At 31.6% G+C, this 26284-nt stretch overlaps 2 protein-coding genes across 4 annotated transcripts in view; both read right to left on the bottom strand.

Moving 5' to 3' along the window:
• Positions 1-361: 361 nt before the first annotated feature.
• The window catches only part of LOC108911897 (condensin complex subunit 3), a 53197-nt gene continuing 27274 nt past the window's right edge, over positions 362-26284 (bottom strand). For 2 of the 3 annotated variants that reach the window (XM_023456276.1, XM_023456277.1), the window contains 6 exons: positions 25308-25519; positions 25066-25245; positions 21575-22409; positions 21345-21517; positions 21167-21279; positions 16876-17040 (listed from right to left, as the gene is read on the bottom strand). In XM_023456276.1, the coding sequence (XP_023312044.1) occupies positions 16986-17040; positions 21167-21279; positions 21345-21517; positions 21575-22409; positions 25066-25245; positions 25308-25519 (1568 nt within the window). In that variant the 3' untranslated portion in view covers positions 16876-16985. Of the gene's footprint in view, positions 725-5128; positions 5263-16875; positions 17041-21166; positions 21280-21344; positions 21518-21574; positions 22410-25065; positions 25246-25307; positions 25520-26284 lie in introns of those variants that run through there. The other variant, XR_002763206.1, reaches the window with a different exon arrangement.
• Positions 18068-18712, bottom strand: LOC111692332. Its single transcript, XM_023456278.1, has 2 exons — positions 18388-18712; positions 18068-18263 (listed from the first exon to the last, which is right to left on the bottom strand). The coding sequence occupies exons 1-2, from the start codon at positions 18686-18688 to the stop codon at positions 18127-18129; spliced, it is 438 nt and encodes a 145-aa protein (XP_023312046.1). The 5' UTR covers positions 18689-18712; the 3' UTR covers positions 18068-18126.

The following is a 26284-nucleotide window of genomic DNA, read 5'->3' as shown; positions in this document are numbered from 1 at the left end:
TTCGCGTATGGAATAAAGTTCCGATCACAAAAACCCCGGCAGATGGTTTGTTTGTCTTCTGTTTTTAGTCAATTTTACTCCTTTTTTTTTATCATTACAGACTCCAGATGGAGTCAAAACGCAATGCGGATAGCGATGTCACCCATTTACGCAAGGAAGGTAAAACCCATGAACATATCGTCGCACCATCTGCACCCCAAGCAATTAAACACTAAACTGTCACGACTGCCTATTTTTGATGAAAAAAAATAAATTAAAGTAAACCACTGGCAATTGTAAATACCGATTTTAAATCGACAAATCTTAAATATTTTGGTCATTTACGGTTATTTTTGGTAAACGCCATTGCGTCAGGAAAAGATATAACAGAAAATTGGAAAATTTGGTTTTCTTAAAACTAACAAAATATACGCCAGACCTTTTCAAAGATCTCTAATAGAGCAAAAATCACCCAGTCCGAACCGCACCGTATTTTCGATAACTCCCCGATAGATTTATCTCAAAGAATGTTGGAAAGAAAAAAAAAATTATTGTACAACACAGATTTGGTTACCTCTGCGGCGCCCTTGTCCTCGATGAACCACCTCCTAAGCATGGCCTCGCCCTGGCCCAGCGCCAACTCGGGTTGGGCATCCATGAGGCCCTTGATTACCCTGTCCTCAAGCAGATGCCTCCTCAGTCTCCAGTACAGTATGGACCTTGATTTCCGCCACGGTACAATGTCCTGAAATGGATAACGAATTCTTTCATAATTTAAAAGCAAAATGATACCAGTGCAATTGGTACTGAGTAAAATCCAGTTTGACCGGATGCTAATTTTTAAACGATATTATAAAAAATAGACAACGAACATTTTACATAATGAATAATAAACAGAAACGTTTCAAAAAAAATTAGCAAAAAATATATTTTAGAAACAAATTTAGGAGATCGCGTAAGTCTCTGGATGTATTTCCTAGTCAAAATTTTTATAGTGGTTTGCAGTGAAACAGGATGTTGTGTTTTAATGTAAACTTAGGAAACAAAATTATTGGTCTCGACGCTTGTAATAAATAATTTATGAAGGTTGTGGAGAACAAAATTATATCTAAAATAGAACATTTAGAAAAACTTAAATTTTAAAAGGACAACGCTAAAAGTGTTTATATGTGTTTTTTAATCCTTAAAAAAATATTGTTATGATGGCTTTATTCACATCACATACTAACTAACAAATAATAAATTAAAAAAAAAATGAATGATCAATTACAAAAAAGTACAATCTTATAACAAATATAAACAAATGACATGAGCCACCTATGACTGAATTTTTTAATAATATTTGATAAAATACGGTTGGTCTCTGCCCCTTACAAGATTTACCATTGCACATTTTTTTTTTCAGTAGTTGATCATTTGTTTTTTATATTTTATTGCTTGTTAGTTAGTACGTAGTGCGAATAAAGTCCATTATAACAATAGTTTAAAAGAATACTTTGTCTCGGTGTGATTTAAATAAAATAATAGATTTTCCTGTTACATCATACAATGCATATTAAAGTCAACATGTCTCGAAAATAAGTAAATATTGGGAAAAACTTTATATTACAAAAATTACTCAAAATTTAATGATCTGTCATATATGGACTGCATTTCCACGTTCCAGGGATCAAATAATTTTTTAATATCGCCACGCCATCTATACAGAAAGATTTGAACTAACAGTTCTAACTACAATTTGAAGCTATTCGAGGGGCCTAACAACCCCAATTTCCAGAACTAAAATAAATTTCTGCATTTCGGAGATATTGGCAGCGGGAGTGTCAAATGTACTGTTTAATTTTGAATTTTTTTCCAGATAATTATTAATTTACCTACGAGGTGTAGATATATTTTGCATATCTAGATTTCTGGCATCGAAGAGCATTGTTCGACTTCACATCATAAGATTTTTCAATAATTATCATTTTCATTTATTTACATTAGCTCAACAACATTAAAATAAAGTTAAACTACAAGAATTAATAATAAAATATGTACATCTTTTTAAAAAAGCTTTTTTTTAATTCAGAAGAAACACCTAACTTTAAGTATGTAACCTGTTACAAATTATTACTTTTTAGGAAAAACGTTGACTTTTTTTAAATGAATCAGCGTACCAAATAGCTCAGTTACTGTAGCTGAAAATATAGTAATACCTCCGAATTTTTTATAACTGCATCGATTTTTCTCAAAATTTAGAATTTGGCTCATCTTACCCGCCACTTCAAAACTTATATATGCGCTAGGTGTGCTTTTTGTTCTTAAGGGGTGAAAACCACCCCTTATTGGAAAAAAAAGAAAAAATACAAATTTAAGCATTTTATGTAATCAAATCTTTATTTATGCAGTATGAGTAATTTCATGTCCTATCTAACATGAAACTTAATGTATCTCAAAATTTCAACCCGGAAAAACCACCCCTTTCGATGAAAATAATATAAAAAAAAATTTTTCAACTTGAAACGATTTAATTCTGCATTTTTATCAAATTATAATTGACTTCTTGATTTTTTCAATCTCACGGCTTTGTTATTGCAAATGTCGTAATCGGACCACCGCCATTTTGTAGCTATTTTTATTACGAACAAAATCATGTCCTAAGCATTTTTTCGTACAAAGTCATCCCGCTTAGTTATTTAAAGACAACTACTAAAAAAAAATTTTTCATGATTAAACTGTTAATAACTTTTTTCCTGATAAAATACTTTGTCAGCAAATTAGCCTGTTATTGTACTCATCATTTAAAGTAGGCCTGTGTAGTTATTTCCGGGTTATCAAGGTTTGACACAGGCCGAACCTATACTAACTGGACTATTTATATATACACACACCCACACACAAAATTAAGATTATTTTATAAATATAATAATAAATACAAAAAAAAAACAACAATTATATGTAAATGATTATTCGTCGTCACTGCTATTTAAATACAAGTCAGCACTGTACCGATTTATCTCTCACTTGCCCTTTTTCTACGGTCTGCTGCTGCACACTCCACGGTCGAAATTATAGCGAGTGACTCATCGCTAGGTTTTGGACTAGTAAGGGGGATGAAGCGTGCCAGGAACGAAAATCCATTGGCGTGTCTGCGTAAAAGGCAACAAGATATAGAAAATAATGAAAAAAGATAATAAAACATAACATCTAATATTTTTTACGGTTTGCTATAACAGGCACTTTGATCCATTTTAATTATTACAGCAGCATTTTAAAACGTACCAGTTGTGTTTTTTAAATTCATAAATTTATTATAGCCATGGAATTAGGCCCCCCGTCTACGCTTATGCTATGACGTGTCTCAGGATGGGTTAAATCAAGTCCGTTTACACCCACTAAAAAAGCATTTCCCTATTCCCTACCAAGTGCAAAAGACAGAGATAGAATATAGATCGACGTTCAGTGTAACTCGGTCTCTAGACGATTATAGATTCTATCGATGAACCATATAAAAATCATTTTATATTTTATACGCATTATGGTAATAGTGTTTTTATATTATGTCTTAATCACTCTTTATAATTTCGACCGCGGAGTAGTTCCTGATTCGGGCCACACCACTTACTTTGTTTTTAGAAAGAATAACGTATTTATTATTAGAGATTTATTTACTAGTCACCGTTTTCTAATTTTTGTTCTTTTTTTAGGTATCAATTTCTACGACGACGACACTGATGGTGACGCCACTACTTCGGGATCAAAAGAGATAGAAAACACAACGTTGCACTGGACACATGAAGAGCTGACGACTTCATATGAAAACCGATAAATCCAGTTTTATGATTTCGACAAAAATTCCCTAACACCTTTACTTTTACCTTTTTTACTTTGTAACGAAATTTTTTTTGCTTTTAAGATTTAGACAGATATACTCCCGTCCGTGTATTTCAATGTATACCTGCTAATTTTTCAGACCATGAATAATACGAAACATTTCATTTTGTAATAAATTTATCAAAATAAAAGTAAAATTGAATTGTGTTCATCCAAAAACTCCGACAGTAAAACAAAAAACAACGATGTGTAAGACATTTTTAATAAATTTACCTATTTTAAATGCGAAATAAGTTAATATTCATAATCGACTCCCCGAAAATATTCCTTGAAATATATTTAAATTATTAAAAATTAAAATTAAATCAAAAATGTTTCAGCCGACAACTTTTTAAAAAAGCTAAATCGTACTAAGGTTAATTGGTCTAAAACCCAAGGAAACTACCAATGAAACATATGTATTTCCAAGGTAACGTTTGGGGCGGTACAGTTTTATTAACAAAATTAAATACGAACACCCTTCATGTTTTATCGGGACAACCACCATATGTATTATGAAATTATAAACGAGGATCATGAATGATTATAGACCCCGTGCCGTGACCAGTAACTTCGTATGGAACAGTAATTAGGTTTTGGCAGCTGGTGATTGGTGTAACTTTGTGTGTAACCCGAGATTTATCCAACAAATGAGCTATTGCGTTATCTCGAACGTAGACGTTACGATTTAGAGATGTTTATTTGACGGTACCAGTAATGTGCAATGTTGGTTGCCTAAGCTCGGCGGTTGCGCGGCTTATAAGACAATTTTTCTAATCTACCCGTTTGAATATACGTATTAAAGGTAAAGGTAAAGATAATGAAGCTTACCAGCAATTAGGCCATACTTGGCCCTTTTTGCCTGCTAACTTACACTACCCTCCACCTTAACAATTACAAACATCCATGGTACGACAGGAAAATTCCTTCGAATTTTCTTGCCGCGTGCGGGATTCGAACCCACTACGGTTTTGCGCACAGCCCTGGCTCGCCTCTGTAGGCAAGCCTTGGCCGCTTCGGCTACCACCGCGCTCGAATATACATATTTGTTTATTCAAAACATATTTAGACTATTGAAACTTCAACACGTATCTTCAAAACGAAGACTTCGAAGACAAAAAAAAATTTAAAAGAATTGGAAAATTACCTATAGTTATAAAAAATTCCCAAAATCTAGAAAATACAACTAACACAAAATATTCCATCACTGCAAAATGGGCCTTTTTGGATAAATTTATTACGTTTATATTTAATCAATCAGATGGATATATCAATCAAAAATTTCAACACTAACCTTAGATTTTTCAGTAGCTTCACGATTGTCATTGCTATTGTCACATTAGAGCATCATCCCGGAGATTTGTTCGTAATCCGTCTAGGTACTAAATAAATTTTTCTCGAGGCATCTGCTGTAGTACTTGAGGAAATCTGGAAAAAAATTACTACAATTACGATTTTCTTAAATATAGTAAAATATGCAGAGGGATTACTATGACTACCGATTTGTAACGATAGTTTTTCAAGAATGTTTTGTAAAAAGAAAATTAAATTCCACAAAACATAAAATTTACGTTTGTTTTTATTGTTTTTTAATAATTGCATCCTGAAACAGAGACTGCCTTAGAAAAATATACAGGAAAGTGAATGAGACATACCTCCTTCAAGGATAGCTTCCTTGGACGAAAATAAACCCATTTAGATCAATAACATTTTGTTAAGACAAAAAATAAAAATGTTTTGAATCAGATTTTTTAGATAACTGTGTCGTTGCTAGATATTTCAATAATATTTTTCTTTTTTTGAGATAAGCCACTATGAATTTGAATTTATATTTTTACTTAAAAATTAGTAGTACCAAAGAACAATTTCAAGTTTTTTTTGACAGTCTGTGGGGCATTTAGAGATATATACTAATATAATTGACCATTACTATTACTTTGCAACGAATTTTTTTTTGTAATATTTAGACTGATTTACCCCCATTCGATTTCAATGTATACCTGCCAATTTTTCAGATCATGAATCATAAAGAACATTTCATTTTGTAACAAATTTATCAAAATTAAAGTAAAATTTAATTGTGTTCTTCCAAAAACTGCCGACAGTAAAATAAAAAACAACGATGTGTAAGACATTTTTAACAATCTACCTATTTCAAACATGAAATAAGTTAATATTTATAATCGACTACCCAAAAATAGTCATTGAAATATATTCAAATTATTAAAAATAAAAATTAGATCAAAAATGTTTCAGCCGATAACTTCTTAAAAAAGCTAAATCGTACTAACATAAGGTTAATTATTGGTCTAAATTGGTTTCCTTTAACCCAAGAAAGCTACCGGTGAAATATATTTCCAAGGCAACGCGTTTGGGGTAGTACAGTTTTATTAACAACATTAAATAGGAAACACCCTTCATGTTTTATCCGGACAACCTCTATATGTATTTTGAAATATAAACGGGGATTTCATAAATGATTATAAGCCCCGTGACCAGTAACTTTGGAACGGTAATTTTATTTTCTTCACATTGCCAATGAAACTTATTGAAACGGCAAGATCGAGATTACGTTAAAACATAACATTAGCTTTTACAGGCTGGTGACTGTGGTAACTTTACCTGAAATTTATTTAACAAATCAGCTATTGCATTACCTTGAACATAGGTAGACGCAATGTTTTCTCACTGTTCGTAGTAAACGAATGATTAATATGGGTGACGTTAAGATTTAGATTTTTGACGGTGCCAGTAATTTGTAATGTTGGTTGCCTATGCTCGGCGATCGCAAGGCTTGTAACTTTATAAAAACTCTGTACACATTTCTGTCTTTCCACTTATTTCTTATTTGCAGCAGTAATTGATTGTTTGTTTATTTTTAATGGAAAATATCAAAATATCCTTTCATTTTTTTTTCGTAGCAACCAAAAATATTATTTTTTAATACGTTGATGAATTAGATTTCACAAAACATATATGGAAAGTTTGTTGTTATTGTTTTTTAATAGTTGCATCCTGAAACAAAGACTGCCTTAGAAAAATATACAGGATGTCCGGAAATGAATAAGACGTACCTTCTTCAAGGATAGCTTCCTTGGATGAAAATAAACCCATTTAAATCAATAAAATTTTACATTACATTTAATAAATAAACTTCAACTAGTTAAGGAAAACTATGAAAGAGCATTAGGCATATTAAATGAGAGGTATGATAAAGATATGATGAATTTAAAAAATATTAAGTATGATATGTTTATTGCAGACTTTTATAATGTTCCGTGGTATAATATATTTTTGATACGGGAAATGTTGATGACAAAGTTGCTTTTTTAGTACAGAATCTTACTCATTTGCTTGATATTCATGTGCCTATTATCACAAAAAGATTCACAAAATCTCCTGCACCGTGGATAACGGGCAATATTAAATTAATGATATCACTTAAGAAAAAGGACTTTAATAGATTTAAACAAACTAAAAGTGAAGCTCATTGGCAATACTACAAGGATTTATGTAATTACACAACTCAAGCTATTAAGCAAGAAAAAAAGGCATATGTTAATTATAAAATCAAGCATTATTAAACATCATCATACATCAAATGAATCATTATTTAAATTCCTTGGAAAATTAAATTATTTATTAACTAAACTATATTAACAAAATTTGGTTTCTCAAAGAAAAACACTGTGAGCAATATGATTTCAAAAATTTAGAAGTAACTACCAAATCTTGTTAATTAGGTATTTATATTCTAAATTTTTTATACATTAAATGTTTAAAAAATAAATCTTTATCTTTATCTAACTAAAAGTGAAGTTCATTAGCACTAACGTTCGTTTGACTTTTAATATTGTTTTTTTAACGTATTCAACAAATGTTTATTCACTTACAAATTCTGTCCAGCATTTTCTCTATGTCATGTAAATATTACAAATAGTTCACTGATATTATAATGTTCCTATATTCTGCTTCACTCCTTTACTTAAATTTATTGAGTCCATGTTTCTGAGTTTTCCTTCTATCTTATTAGAACTGCCAAATTTTGATTATAATGTTATATTAACGAAATAATTTTATACCAAATAAATCTTGTAACATTCCAGGTCATCTAAGTGATATAAATAAAATAAACAATTTTTTTGTTAATTCTATTCCTTCTGTGGAAACCCCAGAACGAGTACTAAATTTATATAACAATAGCCGTTTAAATAATTCGAATTTTACATTTCAGCCAGTCACAGAATGTGATGTAAGTAAAATATTACATAAAATTAACGCAAATGCTACAGGGTGCGATGGTTTAAATTTAACCTTTTTAAAATTATTTATTCCTGAAATAATTCCATACATAACACATATTGTTAGTTATTGTCTTACTGAATCTGTCTTCCCAGCTCTGTGGAAGAGTGCTGTGATAACTGTGCTACCAAAAAAAAGTAATCCTGAGGAATTTAAGGACCTTTGTGCCATATCAAAAGTTATCGAAAGGGATATACAGTTACGGGTACATTTGCAAGCAAATAAACTAATTCCTGAAATCCAGTCCGGATTTAGAGCTGATCACAGCTGTGTAACAGCGCTCTTACATGTTGTTGATGACATTATAAGTTCAACTGATAAAGGTCTTTGCTCTATATTAGTTTTATTGGATTTCAGTAGAGCCTTTGACACAATAAATCATGACATTCTGCTTGCGATCCTTAAATATATAGGTTTGTCAAATGATGAGTTGATGTTGTTTAAAAATTATATACAGAATCGCAGATTAAATGATATGTCACATTCTCTGTTATTAAAGTCAGGTGTACTGCAAGGGTCAATTCTGGGTCCACTGATTTTTACCATTTATAATAATTTAATAAACTCGTTAAAGTTTAGCAGCATACTTCTTTATGCGGATGATACGCAAATATATTATTCATTTTCTCCTAGTAAGATAGATATTACTTCTGCACGTATTAATAATGTTTTGAATAATTTTATAAATGAAGCTAAAACCATTGTCTCTTAATCAATACTTCAAAATCTAACGTCATCATATTTGGTCCCAAGAAGCATCGATTAGTTGTGCAAAATCAAATAGATATTAATATACAAGGGTCCATTTTGCTAAAATCAGATAAGTCAAAAGTCTTGGTGTAATTATTGATAAAACTATACAAAAAGGACACTCCGTATTAAGAGCAATATATACTAATAGACATTGTATGTCTACCGAAACTAAAGTTATGCTTTGTGAATGCTTAATTTTATCACTATTAAATTTTGCTGATGTTTTATATGGACTGTGCATCAATGTATTACTATTACATAAACGTAAAATTCAAAAGTTACAAAACTCTTGCTTCAGATTTATTTATGAAATTCGGAAAAATCAAAGAATATCCTATAAACTTCAAGAAGTGAAATGGCTTAATATGGAAAACAGACAATTACACCATGCAGCTTGTTTATATCATTCAATTATTTTAAGTAAATCACCACCTTATTTATACAGAAAGATCAAATTTAGAACGGACGTATATACAATTAATATAAGATATAAGGGTCTTCTAACTCCACCACAACATAATACTGAGATGTTTAAGCGATGTCATTTAGTTATCAAATCTGCGATGTTTATAATAATTTGGATCAAGATATAAAAGAGAGCAATATTAAAATTCATTCAAAAGTAAATATAAGACTTTTATTTGAGTGGCAATGTTATTAATAATACTGCTATTTAATTGTGGTTAAATGTCATTACTAATTATTATTTAGAAATTTATGTTAGTTAATAGGTTATGTTGAGTAGTGTGCGCAACCTTGCTTGTGCAGGCTAGACTTCGCCTTTTGTTCATATCTAATGAAAACTTGTTTGTGTAATATGTATGTTTGCTATAGAACAATAAAGACTATTATTATTATTATTATTATTACTATTATAAACTAATAGTAATAAATAAGCATATTAAAGATACATTAGAGATTCCGAGGGGCGATCCGCTGATGTAATCTTCGTACGTTTGCCCTGGATTCTTTATGTAATCTACGTAATCTTATCTGTAACCTATTTAATCTATCTTTAATCTACGTAATCTTATCTGTAATCCTCGCTATAATCTATGTAATCAGCTAATGAATTTCGTCGATGTAGTCGTTGTACAACGCCCCCCCCCCCCTACCTCATTTTCCAAAGAATGCCACAGAAACCTCGACAGAAACCTATATGGTGCGATTGGGGNAAATTTTGAAATCTTCTTTTAATTTCGAATAATCCTATTGAAATCTTAAATAATCATTGAAATCTACTAAAATAACTCTGAAATCTCCTGAAATGTTTTGTAATCGGTTGAAAGATATTGTAATCTTGATTATTTATTTGAAATTTGTAATTTTTTTTTAATCGATATTGAAATCTGCAGATACATTACAAGAGATTTCAGAAATTTTGTAATCTTCGTATGTTTTTTCCTTAGCGGATCGCCCCTCGAGAGATTCCTTCCATAAATAAATGCACAGCTTATAATTTGAGAGAATTTTTAATTCACATAAATCAACATTTAGTCATTAGAAGCATTAAAACTCAATACAAGAGTAGTATTTTTCACTTTCCTTGAAAAACGATGTATATCTTTTGAAAATTTATCTTCATCGGACACAAAGAAAACGGCTTCTGACATAGCAAATACATCATCAGACACAAATAACTTTAAATGTTGCTTTTGTAAATTGACAAATCATAACATTTATAGACGTTTCAAATTCAAATCGCTTGCTTGTCACAAAAGGCATTAGTTTATTCGAACAAATAAATCATCAAGTAATTGTTCAATTTACCAAGGTGACCATCATTCTCTCTTACACCCTTATGACAAACAAATTATGTAAGGAGTATGAATATTCCAAAGAAATGTTTGTAATATTTAATATGTTGAAAGTTTTGTTATTTTCCGTCGTTTTAATATACTTCTTGCTGCCAAGAAAATTTAATTTGGAACGAATGCCATTAGTTTGATTGAGAACTCCGTTCAAACAAATCTTTTAAAACTTATACTTTCAATTCGATTTCAAAAAACCAAGTACCTAAATTTTATTAAGTAGTTTTAGTTACCTACATTTTATATCTATTTAACCTCAAAATTTGGGTCGTTTTATTTAAATATGCTCTATAAATTAAATATGAAATTAAGTAAATTAAAAAAAAAAAACGTAAAAATATAATCGTGCCATTTCGTAACAGTGACAAAGTATTGTCCAGATCCAGATGTAGGTATACAGGTACATACCTATCGTAAGTAGCTATGTCCCATTTTTAAAAAACCGGCCGATAGAATGCTATTTCTGACTATTTGTATGAATATTCACTACATGTAAGTGATGTTTCATAAAATATTGAAAGAGTTTAATAATGTCAAGATATTTCTGTGAAATAATAAATTAACCCCATTTTTGTCTGACATCTAGTTGTTAGGTTACGTTGTGTGAAAATATCATAGATCTAATAAAGTATATACTACTATGGAAAATATTTAACAACGCTGTAGGTAAATAGTTGATATTTTTGTTTGTAAACAATAAAATGTGGTTATGAGTTATGAGAAGTTGGTGTTTGTACTTACATCATCCACTCAATGGTATGACGAGACGAGCATCAAACAGGTCGACATCGTTCGTTCTCGTAACGCCCTGAACTTGTTGGCTTCGAATTTTGAAAAGATGGACATATTCACTAAAATATTTAACAACACTCCACGAAACACGTTTCACTATAATTGTTACAACTAGTGCATTGATTTACATATGAATTTCACTAAAAACGGTGGATTTTTCGGCACAAATTTGAAATAAATTACGACTGTAAACAGAACTTACTTTCGCAAGACGCAAAGCAGAGGAACTAGGAAGAGGCATATGAATACAGAGTAAAGGCCATGCATCCGAAATCCGACGATACGAAGGTCCGAAAGTGTTCCTATTGGTTAATATACATTCAAATTTTTACCGCTCATTTTCATCCGAAATTTTTAAAATTCATACGACGTCGGAAAAAGTAGAAATAATTTTAACTTGTATCCGAAATCGTATGTTCTTTAACCTCACTTTTTAAGTTTTTAACATACTATGATTGTTGTTTGATATATTTACAGTCAAATAAATGTTATATTATAATGTCGAATGTAGAAAATATAATACTACGTATATTTTCTATAATATATACCTATGGTTGTCATTTGAAAATGTTTCACCTTCATCTTGTAATAAATTCCATGGTTCTATACTTGATTTCTATGAGATTAATTTCGGATGCATGTGAATTATATCATTCGTACGAATTAAAATATTTTCGGATATCGTACATCGGATTTCGGATGCATGGGACACCGGCCTAACTACTTAGTCATATGGGAAGAGGTATGCGCGTGCGCTGCAGTCCTCTTAAACAGTGCAGATTGTGATTGTTTAGATATTTCGTGGAAAAACTGGTTTTAATTATTTAGGTCGAGAAAAGAAACATTATTTATTTAAAGGAAATAAATATTAAATACGTAGGTATTTTGCTAGATAGGTACCTATTCAGGGTATTTATTAATAATTTATATTAAAATTTACTTATTAATTAATACTCGCGTTAATACCTATAATAGATATACATATAATTATGAAAATTCATTTTCAAAAATATGGGAAGATGGGAAATAGGTATATTACTTATTTTGACAATTTTTATTTCTCTTTACTTCTCTTTAGTGCTACCTCTTTTTTTTCTGGAAAAAACTTTCATATTTTTAACGAAATAGGGAAACAAATACAAAGGTAGATTTTTATATTTTTATACCTATTTAATTTCACTGAATTTTTACAAAGTAAACTGGAATAATATTATTGTAATACATCTATAATTAATAATGATGCTAATAGAAATTTGAATTCACAAATATTTCTTACAATTAGGTGCAATCGTGCGAATTGTAATACAAATTATAATGAATCTAATTTTTTTGTTAATAAAGTTTTAAAGCAAATAAGTGAATGAGGTAAAAATTTTAAAATAAATCAGGCTATCTGCTATATATATTTTTGAATATATTCAATTTTTGTCAAACAAAAAAGTTAGTTATTTCAATCGCCTCCAAGGGGCAGAAATTTTCGAAAGTTCTGAAAAGTTGCTCATGCATTAGTAGAAAATTTGTATAAAATTTGACAATTAGGTATACCTTTTTTGGTTTTCAAATTATAGCCCCTACCCCATATTTTTTTGAAAACTTTGAGAGGCTGCATCTTCTAAGGGGTGAACATTTTACTAAGATCATTTTTATATGAAACATGTTCTTTTTGGCTGTAGATCCACCGGTACCATTATTGTGCTACTTTTTTTGAACACACTCTGGATACATACATATGTATTAGGGTTTCTGATTTCTCGGCCAACTTTTTTTCTCGGGACTCGAGAATTCTCGACTAGGAATTCCCGGGAATTTTCGAGAAATTTCTAAAACTTAAAAAAGTCATAATTTTCGCATTGCAATGCGAAATATAAACATGCTATTATACTTAACAATCATCATTAACATTTACTATTTATTCAGTATTTTTATTAATTACTTATGTTTCTACTTCTACTAACAAAACTAAATTAAACTTTGAGTTTCTTCTTAAAAACCTTTAATTTATTTTTTTATTAAACACTTTCAATATACTTATGTTTATTTCAATTTTCACTTTTAATTAAACAAATAGTAGATAAGATATGTAATTGAAGAAATCTTTAAAAAAAAAACAAGCTTTAATTTAAAGATGCAGAAGAGTTCTTCCTATTAATTTATCACTTAAAATCACAATCTTTTAATTAACAAAACAAAAACAAAATAATCAACTAAAGGAACAGGAACTAAATATTTTCAGAATCAACATCAACATTAGGTATCTGCTTATAATAAAATTTCTACACAGGCTTATAGCTAGGTACATTAAGAAAATAAGAATCATCAAAGTAAACTAAAGCCTTAAAAACTTAAAATAAATAAATCATGAGCTAGTCGAGAAACCACTTTATTTAACGGCTCAGTTATTTGTCGAGAAACGAATTGAATGCAAGAACGAAAAGAACTCTAGTCAAGAACTTAAGACGGGCGTGATTTTTAAAATTCTCGATACTTTTTTCTCGTCTCGAGTAAGGCCAGATTTCCCGGGAATTCTCGCTTTGCGAAGTCTCGACCAGAAACCTCAATATGTATATGACCGTGTGGTTAAATTACACAATACTGTTTTTAATTTGTTGTGTAGAACAGAAAATTTAAGAGACGCGTTTACCAGGGGACAAAGAATCGTTATTTCCGATGTGAAGACTGCGGCCTTAAAAGTTCAGGTCTAATGAATGGTCTAATGTTTATGGGCATGGAACCAAAAACAATAAAAAAATAAAATAGTTATAATCTTAAGAAAGTCTCTTTTGTTTTACAACAGTCAGATGCCGTGGTCTTCACCCGCGAGGGCTATTAAGTTTGCCACGAGTAATTAAAGCGTAACTACAGAAACGGATGAAGTGAAACCTACATAAAAAATTTTTTCTCAAGAACTATACTGTGCTACCTTGAATTTTTCATTGTTTGTATAAAAGGGAATGCCCTTTGGAGCTCTGCTATAAGATTCGTTGGAGTCTTAGAATTAAGACGTAACTTCAGAAATGAATATTCGCGCTCTCACAATAATTTTTTTCTGAAAAACTAGACCTAGACTTTTTCATCTTTTATTTAAAAGGGCAAGTCCTCTTAAGATTTACTGAGTGTTTTCCAAAAAGGTACCTAGAATTAAGTACANTTACACAATACTGTTTTTAATTTGTTGTGTAGAACAGAAAATTTAAGAGACGCGTTTACCAGGGGACAAAGAATCGTTATTTCCGATGTGAAGACTGCGGCCTTAAAAGTTCAGGTCTAATGAATGGTCTAATGTTTATGGGCATGGAACCAAAAACAATAAAAAAATAAAATAGTTATAATCTTAAGAAAGTCTCTTTTGTTTTACAACAGTCAGATGCCGTGGTCTTCACCCGCGAGGGCTATTAAGTTTGCCACGAGTAATTAAAGCGTAACTACAGAAACGGATGAAGTGAAACCTACATAAAAAATTTTTTCTCAAGAACTATACTGTGCTACCTTGAATTTTTCATTGTTTGTATAAAAGGGAATGCCCTTTGGAGCTCTGCTATAAGATTCGTTGGAGTCTTAGAATTAAGACGTAACTTCAGAAATGAATATTCGCGCTCTCACAATAATTTTTTTCTGAAAAACTAGACCTAGACTTTTTCATCTTTTATTTAAAAGGGCAAGTCCTCTTAAGATTTACTGAGTGTTTTCCAAAAAGGTACCTAGAATTAAGTAGTAACTTTAAAAACGAATATTCTAACTCTCACATAATAATGTTCTCTTGAAAACTATAGAGTATGCCACCTCGAATTTTTCAGTATCCGTATAAAAAGACATGCTCTTAAGAGCCCTGCCATCAGTTTTTTCCAAAAACCCCTATAAGTATTAGAATATGGCTATATACACGAATTTTCAAGGTGGCACACTGTAGTTTTTGAGAAAAAAATAATTCTCTTGAGAGTGATGAGAAATTCAAGTTTTTGGAAAAATTTATAGCAGAACTCGAAAGGACATATCCTTTTATACAATCAGTGAAAACTTGAAGGTAGCACAATAGCACACTAGTTTTTGGAGAAAAAAATTATGCGAGGGTGCAAAAATTTCTAAAGTTGCGTCTTAATTAGAGCAAATGTATTTTTATTTAAATTTAAATTAATTAACATTTATTAACTTTTAGCCTGTATGAGACAATGCAATTTAGTTGCGGCGACAAAATTGTAGGGATAAAATTGCATGCTCATTATCACACAATGGGACAGAATTGCTACAATTTGTTTAGTTTGCAGTAGTGTTACCAACTGTGCATTGTTTAAGGTAAAATTTCTAAAAAGTATCTTGTAAATAAGTATTTTTTATTCATGAAAAACATTGCAATGGATGAAAATTTAAAAGTAAATTGTTGTATAGCTTCAACGGTGTTACTAACAACAGCCATGACCAACAGTCTGTGCTAGGTTGGTAATAATCAAATCTCCATAAAAGTATCTAAAATCCCTGTAATTTTGTTGCATGGAATAAAGTAGGTTCTAATTCAAGCAATTCAGTTGCCGCGATGGAATTGCATAGTCTGATAAGAAAAATTTTATGGATTGCATTGAAAAATTGGAGTATCTGATACGGGCTTTTGGCAACTATATGCATTGTCTCATTTAACGGATTGGTTTCTAGCTCTTTACATTATATCTATTTACATTAATTTTGGTGTTAGACATATTAAATTAATTCAAAATGCAACAGTAAGAAACTTAAACCGTGTACAAGTAAAATTTAAGCAAAATACGATCCTGTCCCAAATGATGTCGAGTTAAAATGCCGTATTGCCGCCCACTGAAAGGCCGCTACCGCGTTGACTTCATACCTGATATGACGGGATGGTAAACGGATAAAAAACAAACTGCCATGTTAATTCTTCTGCTTCATTTTGTTACATTTTTATTTTAGTTTTCAGTTCGGTTCACGAGGTGTTTGTGAACAGCCTCTGTATGGTGTAAGTGTATAACCTTATAAAGTTATTTAATTCAGTGTTTAGTGGTGATACTGTGTATTTTTGTATTTTAATTTTCAAGTTTCTGTGCGACATTATGAAAAAGCATTCTATGAATCGAGAAAGAGTTGATATGATACATTATTATCAGCTTCTACTTTTTGTTAGGAGAAAAGGGGATGCAAGATGATAGATGAATTATCCCGACATCTAAGTACAGAATAAGAAAATGTTTGTAATATTGGTTCAATATTTAAGAGGTTATGGGAGTATTGAGCACCATGTTGAATGGGGAAAAACTCAAGAGATTGAGTTAAAAAAAGTATTTATGGTTACAAAGTTTCAAACTTTATAATTTTGTTTAAAGTTATGCATTTATTTACAATACAATATTTTGTTATTATAAAAAAAGCCCTACTGTATATTCTAAATACTTTTTTTAAATCTACAAAAAGTATTAAATTACACCATCATTGGTCTAGTACAAGAAAATGTTTATTAAATAGGTACTCTATTAGATAATATAAAAACAATTACTTCTTTTTAATTTTCCCTACTGGCCTTTTAACTGGAGAGCTGGATGTGCTCCTGAAATGAAATAATATTTCACATAATATTATAGCCCGGGAGGCAGCGACATTATTGATGTAATTATTTCTACACAGCTGATTTTTTCTCATTTTGTTGTTTTGATATCGTAAGTAAACGGAACGGCAGTCTACCGCGCCAATGTGGGGGCAAACGTTAGTAACAATTTTTTAAACATGTAAATAAATAATACTTAAATGCCTTATACCTACAAGGCTGAAACTTTTTAGAGTGATCAATTATACCTAAAAATACAGTATAGTGATAGTCTACCGCGTCGGAAGGGGGGCCATCAAGGGTCTACCACCCACGCAAGGTGTTGAAAAATTAACTTTTTTGACTTATTTCTACAAGGCTGAATTTTTTTCTCAAATACTTTAGTTTATAAGAGAACCAAAAAAAAACAGTCTACCGATCATCTAAGGGTGCAAAGCCTTGATAGACGCAATGGAATGCACGATCTCCCGAGCGCAGTCGCTGCGCCGATTCACTGTAAGCCGCTCTGAATAATAACTCATACCGGGATTAAATTACAATCTACAAAGCTGCTTTTTTGTCTATAGATATCTTACAATAATTATTGTCAAATAAACGTCTTATACCTTCGATACGAGGTGGCTAAAGCTTCGGTAGACGTGGCGAAAGTTTTTGCGCGGAAGTTGCTTAAAATTCCAAATTTATTATTAATTATAATTTTTTGAGCTTACACCATTATTTAAACGTATGATATAGTAACAACGAGCGAGCGTTAGCGAGCGAGATTTTTGCTAGTATAATAGGTATTAACAAAAGTTAAAAAATTTTTTTTTTCAAATAACTGACCTTTTTCTTTTTTAACATTGAATAATTAAATTTATTTCACTTTTACTTATAATTTATAACAATAATACTTTTCGATAATAGCGCGCGAAATGCTTGATTTGCGATTCATCATCACATTCGTCAATTACACTCGTGCGAGAATTATTCTATCGCACTAGTATCGAACAATATTTTACGACACTTATTTATAAAATAAATGATAACAACGCAAATGTTTTTTATTACAACAATATAGTAATTATATAAAAAATAAATATATTTTTCTTATTCCTCATCGCTACTGACATTTGATTCCTCATCGCCTTCCATATCATCACTATCTTCATCCTCATCATCTTTCTGGTCACACACTCCATCATTTTCTTTAAGGTATTGACAACCGTCATTTGCAATTTCTGTATCTGCAAATAGCAATATATTATTAAATATTTATTATATTATGCTAACATAAATTCACCCCCTTTAGGGTCTGAAAGTCATTTTTTAATTGAGTTTTAGACTTCCTTAAAATGCAAATATGTGTACCTGAATCTTTATCGTTCTGTAGATCAAACGTCACATCATCGATTGACTGAGGCAATTGGTCGCCACTAAACCAATTAAAATCATATCTTGCATTCTCATCCACTTTCCAGCCACAGTCGAGTGGGGATAATGTTGTAGGCTCTTTTAAGTGAGCATTACTCCAAATTTGTGCAATATATGCTGTTCGGAGTATGTGTTCTCGGAGCTCTGATTGACAAGGTGGTAAAGCAGATGCATCGAAACTCTTGACCTTTTGACGAAAGATTTTATCGTTAGTAGTTTTGTAAGCTTTCAAAAACATCACTGATCGATGTGACGTTTGATCTACAGAACGATAAAGATTCAGGTACACATATTTGCATTTTAAGGAGGTCTAAAACTCAATTAAAAAATGACTTTCAGACCCTAAAGGGGGTGAATTTATGTTAGCATAATATAATAAATATTTAATAATATATTGCTATTTGCAGATACAGAAATTGCAAATGACGGTTGTCAATACCTTAAAGAAAATGATGGAGTGTGTGACCAGAAAGATGATGAGGATGAAGATAGTGATGATATGGAAGGCGATGAGGAATCAAATGTCAGTAGCGATGAGGAATAAGAAAAATATATTTATTTTTTATATAATTACTATATTGTTGTAATAAAAAACATTTGCGTTGTTATCATTTATTTTATAAATAAGTGTCGTAAAATATTGTTCGATACTAGTGCGATAGAATAATTCTCGCACGAGTGTAATTGACGAATGTGATGATGAATCGCAAATCAAGCATTTCGCGCGCTATTATCGAAAAGTATTATTGTTATAAATTATAAGTAAAAGTGAAATAAATTTAATTATTCAATGTTAAAAAAGAAAAAGGTCAGTTATTTGAAAAAAAAAATTTTTGAACTTTTGTTAATACCTATTATACTAGCAAAAATCTCGCTCGCTAACGCTCGCTCGTTGTTACTATATCATACGTTTAAATAATGGTGTAAGCTCAAAAAACTGTAATTAATAATAAATTTGGAATTTTAAGCAACTTCCGCGCAAAAACTTTCGCCACGTCTACCGAAGCTTTAGCCACCTCGTATCGAAGGTATAAGACGTTTATTTGACAATAATTATTGTAAGATATCTATAGACAAAAAAGCAGCTTTGTAGATTGTAATTTAATCCCGGTATGAGTTATTATTCAGAGCGGCTTACAGTGAATCGGCGCAGCGACTGCGCTCGGGAGATCGTGCATTCCATTGCGTCTATCAAGGCTTTGCACCCTTAGATGATCGGTAGACTTTTTTTTTTTGGTTCTCTTATAAACTAAAGTATTTGAGAAAAAAAATTCAGCCTTGTAGAAATAAGTCAAAAAAGTTAATTTTTCAACACCTTGCGTGGGTGGTAGACCCTTGATGGCCCCCCTTCCGACGCGGTAGACTATCACTATACTGTATTTTTAGGTATAATTGATCACTCTAAAAAGTTTCAGCCTTGTAGGTATAAGGCATTTAAGTATTATTTATTTACATGTTTAAAAAATTGTTACTAACGTTTGCCCCCACATTGGCGCGGTAGACTGCCGTTCCGGTTACTTACGATATCAAAACAACAAAATGAGAAAAAATCAGCTTTGTAGGAATTGGTGCAAAATTTCTGTCGCTGCCTCCCGGACTATTATCTCTTGGTGACTAAAGCAAAGTTTACATTGGTGTTTGTAGTAGTAGGCTGCAGTGGATAAAATATGTGGAATAGTAAAAAAAAACCGCTAACATATATCTCTCCTTCCAATATTCATAATTTTCTGTGCTGCCTACCTTTTTAACGTCATTAATATCAATCTAAGCAGTTTCGTATGAGTAGAGTACGGCAGTACTCGGTAATGGTGCCTGACCATGTTTATTGTCACAAACTTTAAAGTTTTCTCTGCTAAATTGTTACAAGTGTGTAAATAGTCCTTCTACTAAAACTAATAGAGTAGAGGAGAATAAGAAAAATAGTATACTAATGAACCTTACTACTAACACCACCAACATAAACTTATTACAATTTTTTAGACCCTTAATTAATCTTTATGAGAAAGTAATTATTCTATTCAAATACCGGGTTGTAGCAGTTACACTGTAACTCGGAACATTTACAAAAGAAAACTATTTTAAATTTCACAAAGCTTTAACCAGTTTTAAAATAAATTTATTCTTGTAACAGTAATCTATAGTTCTCATTTTATTGGCCCTTTCCTGTCTGGATATTTGAGAGACAAAACGTAGTAAAAACTGTTGCTGAATCAGAAATCAGAATAGGTATGCAATAAAAAAAAACCTATTGATTAGTTAAAAGGATTTGACCAAAAATAAACTGATTTCTTGAGAAAAAAAAATCAATCAATTATATGCTTTATTAAAAATTACACCTGATGCAATTAAAATATTCCAGGTTAGTTGAAAATAGTAGTAATGAAATAGTACATAAGTACTACAACTTCCTTTCCTCCATTGGCGACACAATTTTTTTTATATCAAAATTATGTAAAAAAATGCGTCTGCCAAAGATTAAAATCTATGCAAAATTTCAAGTGAACGTCTTATTGACCCTTTGCAAAAGAAACTCCTAATGAAAAGTGGCATAAATACAGTTCCATTATTTTCACCTAACCATGTTGACAGATTTACTACGTTTTTGTAACATACTGTACTGTACAAAACAAAAAAAAAATAACAAATAGTAAAAATAACAGAATTGTTAAAATCTCTTTACTTTTTAAGATCTGCTTCGAAAAAGATGTTTACTTACTCTGATTCAGAAGATGTTTCGGAAATAATGTTATTTCTTTGAGTACGGTCAATACTGTAACTTGAATATTCCGATGATTTGCTCTCAGAAGTTTCATTTGTTAATTCACTTGCCTAAAAAAAGGGAAAAAAATCAGTCTCCTTTCAAAATGTTCTTAAAACTACAAATATTAACCGACTTGTTTACTATTATCCATAATTGTGTACAAGATGGTTTCTTCCGATGCTATTGAATTCTGTAACTTCTTTTCTTCTGATTCAAGAGAATTTTGTCCCTTTCTCCTTCTCAATTTCTTTCTCTTCACTCCATGAACACCCTCTACTAAACTCTTGTCAGGAAAATTATTTCTCACTGAAAAACGTAACGGTATAATAAAAAAAAAATCCATAAATTTAATAATTAACATACATAACGTGCATGCAGTACTTCCTAAATTGTTGGAATTTGTATTTGATACTTTATCTTGATCACTGTCTACTGTTAAATTTTGAGTTCTATTTACTTCTGATACTTTTTGTTTTTTTGAATCGGTCGATTTCAAATATGTTTTTTGCCTCTTGGATCTTCTGAGTATTTTTCGACCATCTGCTTCATTGTCTGTTACTGCTGAATCACTCTCTACATCTGTTACACCCTTTTTGCTTTTAGGTTCACAATTTTTAACATCCCCCCTTTTCTTGTTAGTGTGTTTTACACTTTGAAACCCTCCGTTTTCATTTTTATTAGTATTAGTTTCTTTTCTCAGAATCTCTAGATTATTTCTAGATTTATTATTGCTTTCCTGATTAAATGCAGTGTTACTTAATTTATCTATTTTTTTTGTAACATCTTTGTTAGGATATGCATCATTTTGTACATTTTTTTTATTTATCCTGTTTTTACCATCTTTTGCCTTTCGCCTTTCTATGGTTTTTAACCGAGAAGAGAAAAGTCTTTCAGATTTTCCACCTTCTATACTGCAAGTACTATCAACAAATGTTTTATCATCATTTCTGCTTATTGCTGCTGATGTATTTTTTGCACTATTTTCTCGACTTTTATTTAATATATGAACATTCACTTGCTGTGTTTCCTGTGTCTTCTCATTTGTATTCTGAAAACTTTTATTTTGTGCCAGTAAATTATTCTGCTGTTCGACTTCGTTTTCAGTTGGGTTCTTGCCAGTTTGGTATTTTAGTGCAGCTCTCAACTTTTCAGCAAATTTCTTTAAATTTTTTTTGGGTCCTTTATCTATATCATCCTCCTATAAACAATATAAGTATTCAATGGGGTTACTTGCCAAAATTTGCCCCGTATTTTTTAAATTTGTATAAAATAGAACAGTTGTGACGTTTCAGGCTATAGATACTATAATCACGCTATCCATTTATAAAACGGTCAACTAAAATTTCATACTGCCGCCCCCTTCTCCTTTTATTTACCAGTAGAGAGACACTGTTGATAGCAATGGTGTGCAATTCGAATAGGAATTTTAAAAATCAAATAAAAATTTATGTAAGCAGTTGTCAGTGAATTTACTTGTACAGTTCGCATTAACTTTCATTGTATTCTGTGTGACACAACTATACACATTTTTGTGAGGCAAACATTCCATTATTTTACTACTGTTTAACTACCACTTAAATTGTGCACGATGAGTAAAATGGAGAAATATATATTGTTTGGGAGGGGACCAAATTAAATATTGACCAAATTAAACTTTGAACAAAAAAGATAATTATATATTATTTGGTTAGCAAATGGTAGAAGAGACTAACAAGAAGTCTAAAATGGAAATTTGGTAAACATTTGGTATTCTTGAAATAAAACATTTCTTTTAATGTTAAATAACACAGGCCAACAAGGAAAAAATTCCAGAGATCAGACACTACGTTTCCGAAGGCATTTGGCGCGCTGAATCCGAATCTGGCCTCAGAATTGATCCATCACCCTAGGTTTCCGAGATATTCTAACCTAAAAGTGCAAAAAACACGTATTTTTGCTATTTTCAAGGTTATGTAACTTGGCGAAAAAATTTTTTTTCTCAAAACTGAAAATATCATTGGAAACTACTATCTTTCCCCTTCAAAACGCATTTTTTTATTTGTAAAAAGCTTTATTTTTCGCGGAGATATCGTCGATTAAAGATGATCAGTATAGCTTCCTTATTAAACCATGGCTATAACACAATATCACTAAGCGCTACGAGCCTTAGAGGGCTCGCAGCGCTTAGTGTTATTGGGTAATAGGGCTTGAAGTTAACCTTCCTGACGATTAGGGCTCACAGCGCTTAGTGTTGTGGGGTTATAGGGCTTGGGATTAACCTTCCAGACATATAGGGCTTGGGGTTAACCTTCCTGACGATTAGGGCTCGCAGCGCTTAGTGTTATTGGGTTATAGGGCTTGAAGTTAACCTTCCTGACGATGAGGGCTCGCTCCGCTTAGTGTTGTGGGGTTATAGGGCTTGGGGTTAACGTTCCTAACAATTAGGGCTAGCAGCGCTCAGTGTTATGGGGTTAGCCATGATGTAATAATATAGCCATACTGGTCATCTTAAATTGACGATATCTCCGCGAAAAATAGAGCTTTTTCCAAATAAAAAAATGCGTTTTGAAGGGGAAAGATAGTCGTTTCCAATGATGTTTTCAGTTTTGAGAAAAAAAATTTTTTCGCCAAGTTACATAACCTTGAATATAGCAAAAGTACGTGTTTTTTGCACTTTTAGGTTAGAATATCTCGGAAACCTAGGGTGATGGATCAATTCTGAGTCCAGATTCGGATTCAGCGCGCCAAATGCCTTCGGAAGCGTAGTGTCTGATCTCTGGAATTTTTTTTTTTTAATTTTGTCGGCCAGTGTAATTGAAGGAAACGAATAGACCTTAATAAATATGTATGTGATTGTTACTTTTGGATTGTGGTCTCCGCACTGTCTTTATGAAAATGTGGGCTTGGTCAAATTGACCAAAATTGTGACAATTTGTTGGTTTTGTGTTACTGACCAAAAGTCTCCACAGCGCTTTGGTCCGGAATTCAATTCTTTTGGTATTTGGCATACGTCAAAAATGTTAATTAGCAACTTTTCGGAGTCGTCCGACTATTTTTTTTTTATAAACATTACACAAAAGTTACCGTTTTTATAGCAACATTCTACCCATTCTGATTTTGGTCAGTTAACACAAAACCAACAACTTACCAGAATCTCAGCCAATTTGACCGAGCCCACATTTCCATAAAGACAGTCTTAAAGAGGTCCTTTATGGAACATTTACCATTATTGGATAAATATTTTTTTGTGTAATACAGCAGTAAAAACAATACAGTAAAAATAATTACATATCCCGTTAGCACTTTAAAAGTGTTGAAATTAACCCTTTCGCTGCACAATACGTCTGAACGTAGCTACCGCGCCATGCGCGAAATTTATCGCGTGCGAATATATACGTCTGGAGCAGTTAGACCACTTATAGTTTTACATTATGTTGCGTTAAATTACGATTTACGATAAATTTTACGATTTTATTTTGAATAAAATACAGTATATGTGCTAAATAGAAATTGAAAGAAACATGAACAATCTTGGTATTATTACCAGTACCTCTTTCCATAAAAATATTTGTCACAATCGGTATAAGCTCGCCCGCAAAATTTCGCCTTACTAATTGCAATGACCGAGTCACTGATGCGCATGGTTGCGAATATATACGGTTTGAGCAGCCTGATCCAATTTAACTATTCATGCGAATTAATCAGTCTGGAGCAGTTTGAGCCCTATAAATTTTTAGCGAATATATACGTCTGGAGCAGTGAAAGGGTTAAACAAAAAATTACATTTTATAAAATATCTGAAAAAATTTGGCGAACGTGGTGAGATTTGGCCCGATGATTTAAATCTTGTAAGTAGTTAATTATAAATATACTACCTTGTCTTCTAGAAGCAGCTCAACTTGTGTCAATAATTCTCTAATTGCAACTGTCTTCTCAGGTGGTATTTCCAGATGTAACAATATTTTTGTTAAATATGGTACAGTGAGATCTTTAGGTTTATTTGCGATATTGTAGCAAAGCAGGTTAGCTAGGTCGGTGTGAATGTGGACTACCTCCTACAACAGACAATCAAAATTTTATAAAGTGTATATTATAACCAAGATGATAAAGGACTAACCGTTGTGCCATTAGAATTAGTTAGTGCCGAAAGGAATTGTATAACATTATCTATTTCTACATCTGCAAGGGGACTTGTCCTTGGAGCATTTGCTATACTCGATATAATTGGCACTACTGCTTTTTCAATAACTTCTCTAGCACCTTTTATCAATTTGGTAAAATTGCTTATAAGAAATCCCAGCTTCTGTTGACTTTTGTCAACAGATTTCTCTACATAAAAGAAAAATATTATTTAGCACCGTACACACACACACACACACACACAGATGTACAGGGTGTCACAGAAAAACTGTTCTTCATTTTCAGAAATGATAGAGGGCACTTAAGTAAACGTTTTTTTATTAAGAAGCTAGTGTCCACAAATTTGTCGGTGTGAACTATAGTAGGATCGTATTCGATGCTTCTTTTATCAAAGGAAAAACGTGTCATCATTTTTAGAAGGCGCAAGATGAACAATTTCAAATTTAAAATGAAACTGAATGTACAATCTGAAATACCGCATCATATGCATTGTGTTCTGGTAGTAGCTGTAGTCGGCCAGGTGCATCGAGTGTACGAAGTGGTCGGTTATACGTCAAATACTAATCTGGCGAGCTTGGTCGTAAATCAGAGAACGTCTCCAAAAAACAAGTAACAGTGGCGCGTACCGAGGTAAAATGTAGTACATACGTGGAGTTTAAAAAACAAATTGGATTTATAATAAATTACATTTAAAATAAGTGGTTTATGAGAATAAAGGAATTTTTGAAGGAACATGGGTGAAATGATCCCTTCGTCCGTTCATAATGTATAAAGAAATTATTCAATTTGTAAAACCCTTAAAAGCGTACTTCATTGGTTCCCTTGACAGGCAACGATTTATTATTTTGCATCGAATTTGATATTCTACTATAGAGTGTGAAGATAAGTTGGAAATCTTTTGAAAACAATCTGAATTACAACAGGAAAGAGTAGTAACTTACTAAATTGAAGCAG

The sequence above is a fragment of the Anoplophora glabripennis genome, unplaced genomic scaffold (genome assembly GCF_000390285.2).
Source record: "Anoplophora glabripennis isolate ALB-LARVAE unplaced genomic scaffold, Agla_2.0 scaffold880, whole genome shotgun sequence".
NCBI lineage: Eukaryota > Metazoa > Arthropoda > Insecta > Coleoptera > Cerambycidae > Anoplophora > Anoplophora glabripennis.
This window is presented reverse-complemented; position numbering and strand designations above follow the sequence as displayed.

What these genes read in the sequence shown, in the direction of transcription:
- LOC111692332 (XM_023456278.1), bottom strand. Translation starts at nt 18,688, where the DNA reads ATGTTTTTGAAAGCTTACAAAACTACTAACGATAAAATCTTTCGTCAA. An exon ending in ACAGAACGATAAAGATTCAG is followed by an intron (nt 18,264 to 18,387) that starts GTACACATATTT and finishes TGCTATTTGCAG; the next exon opens with ATACAGAAATTGCAAATGAC.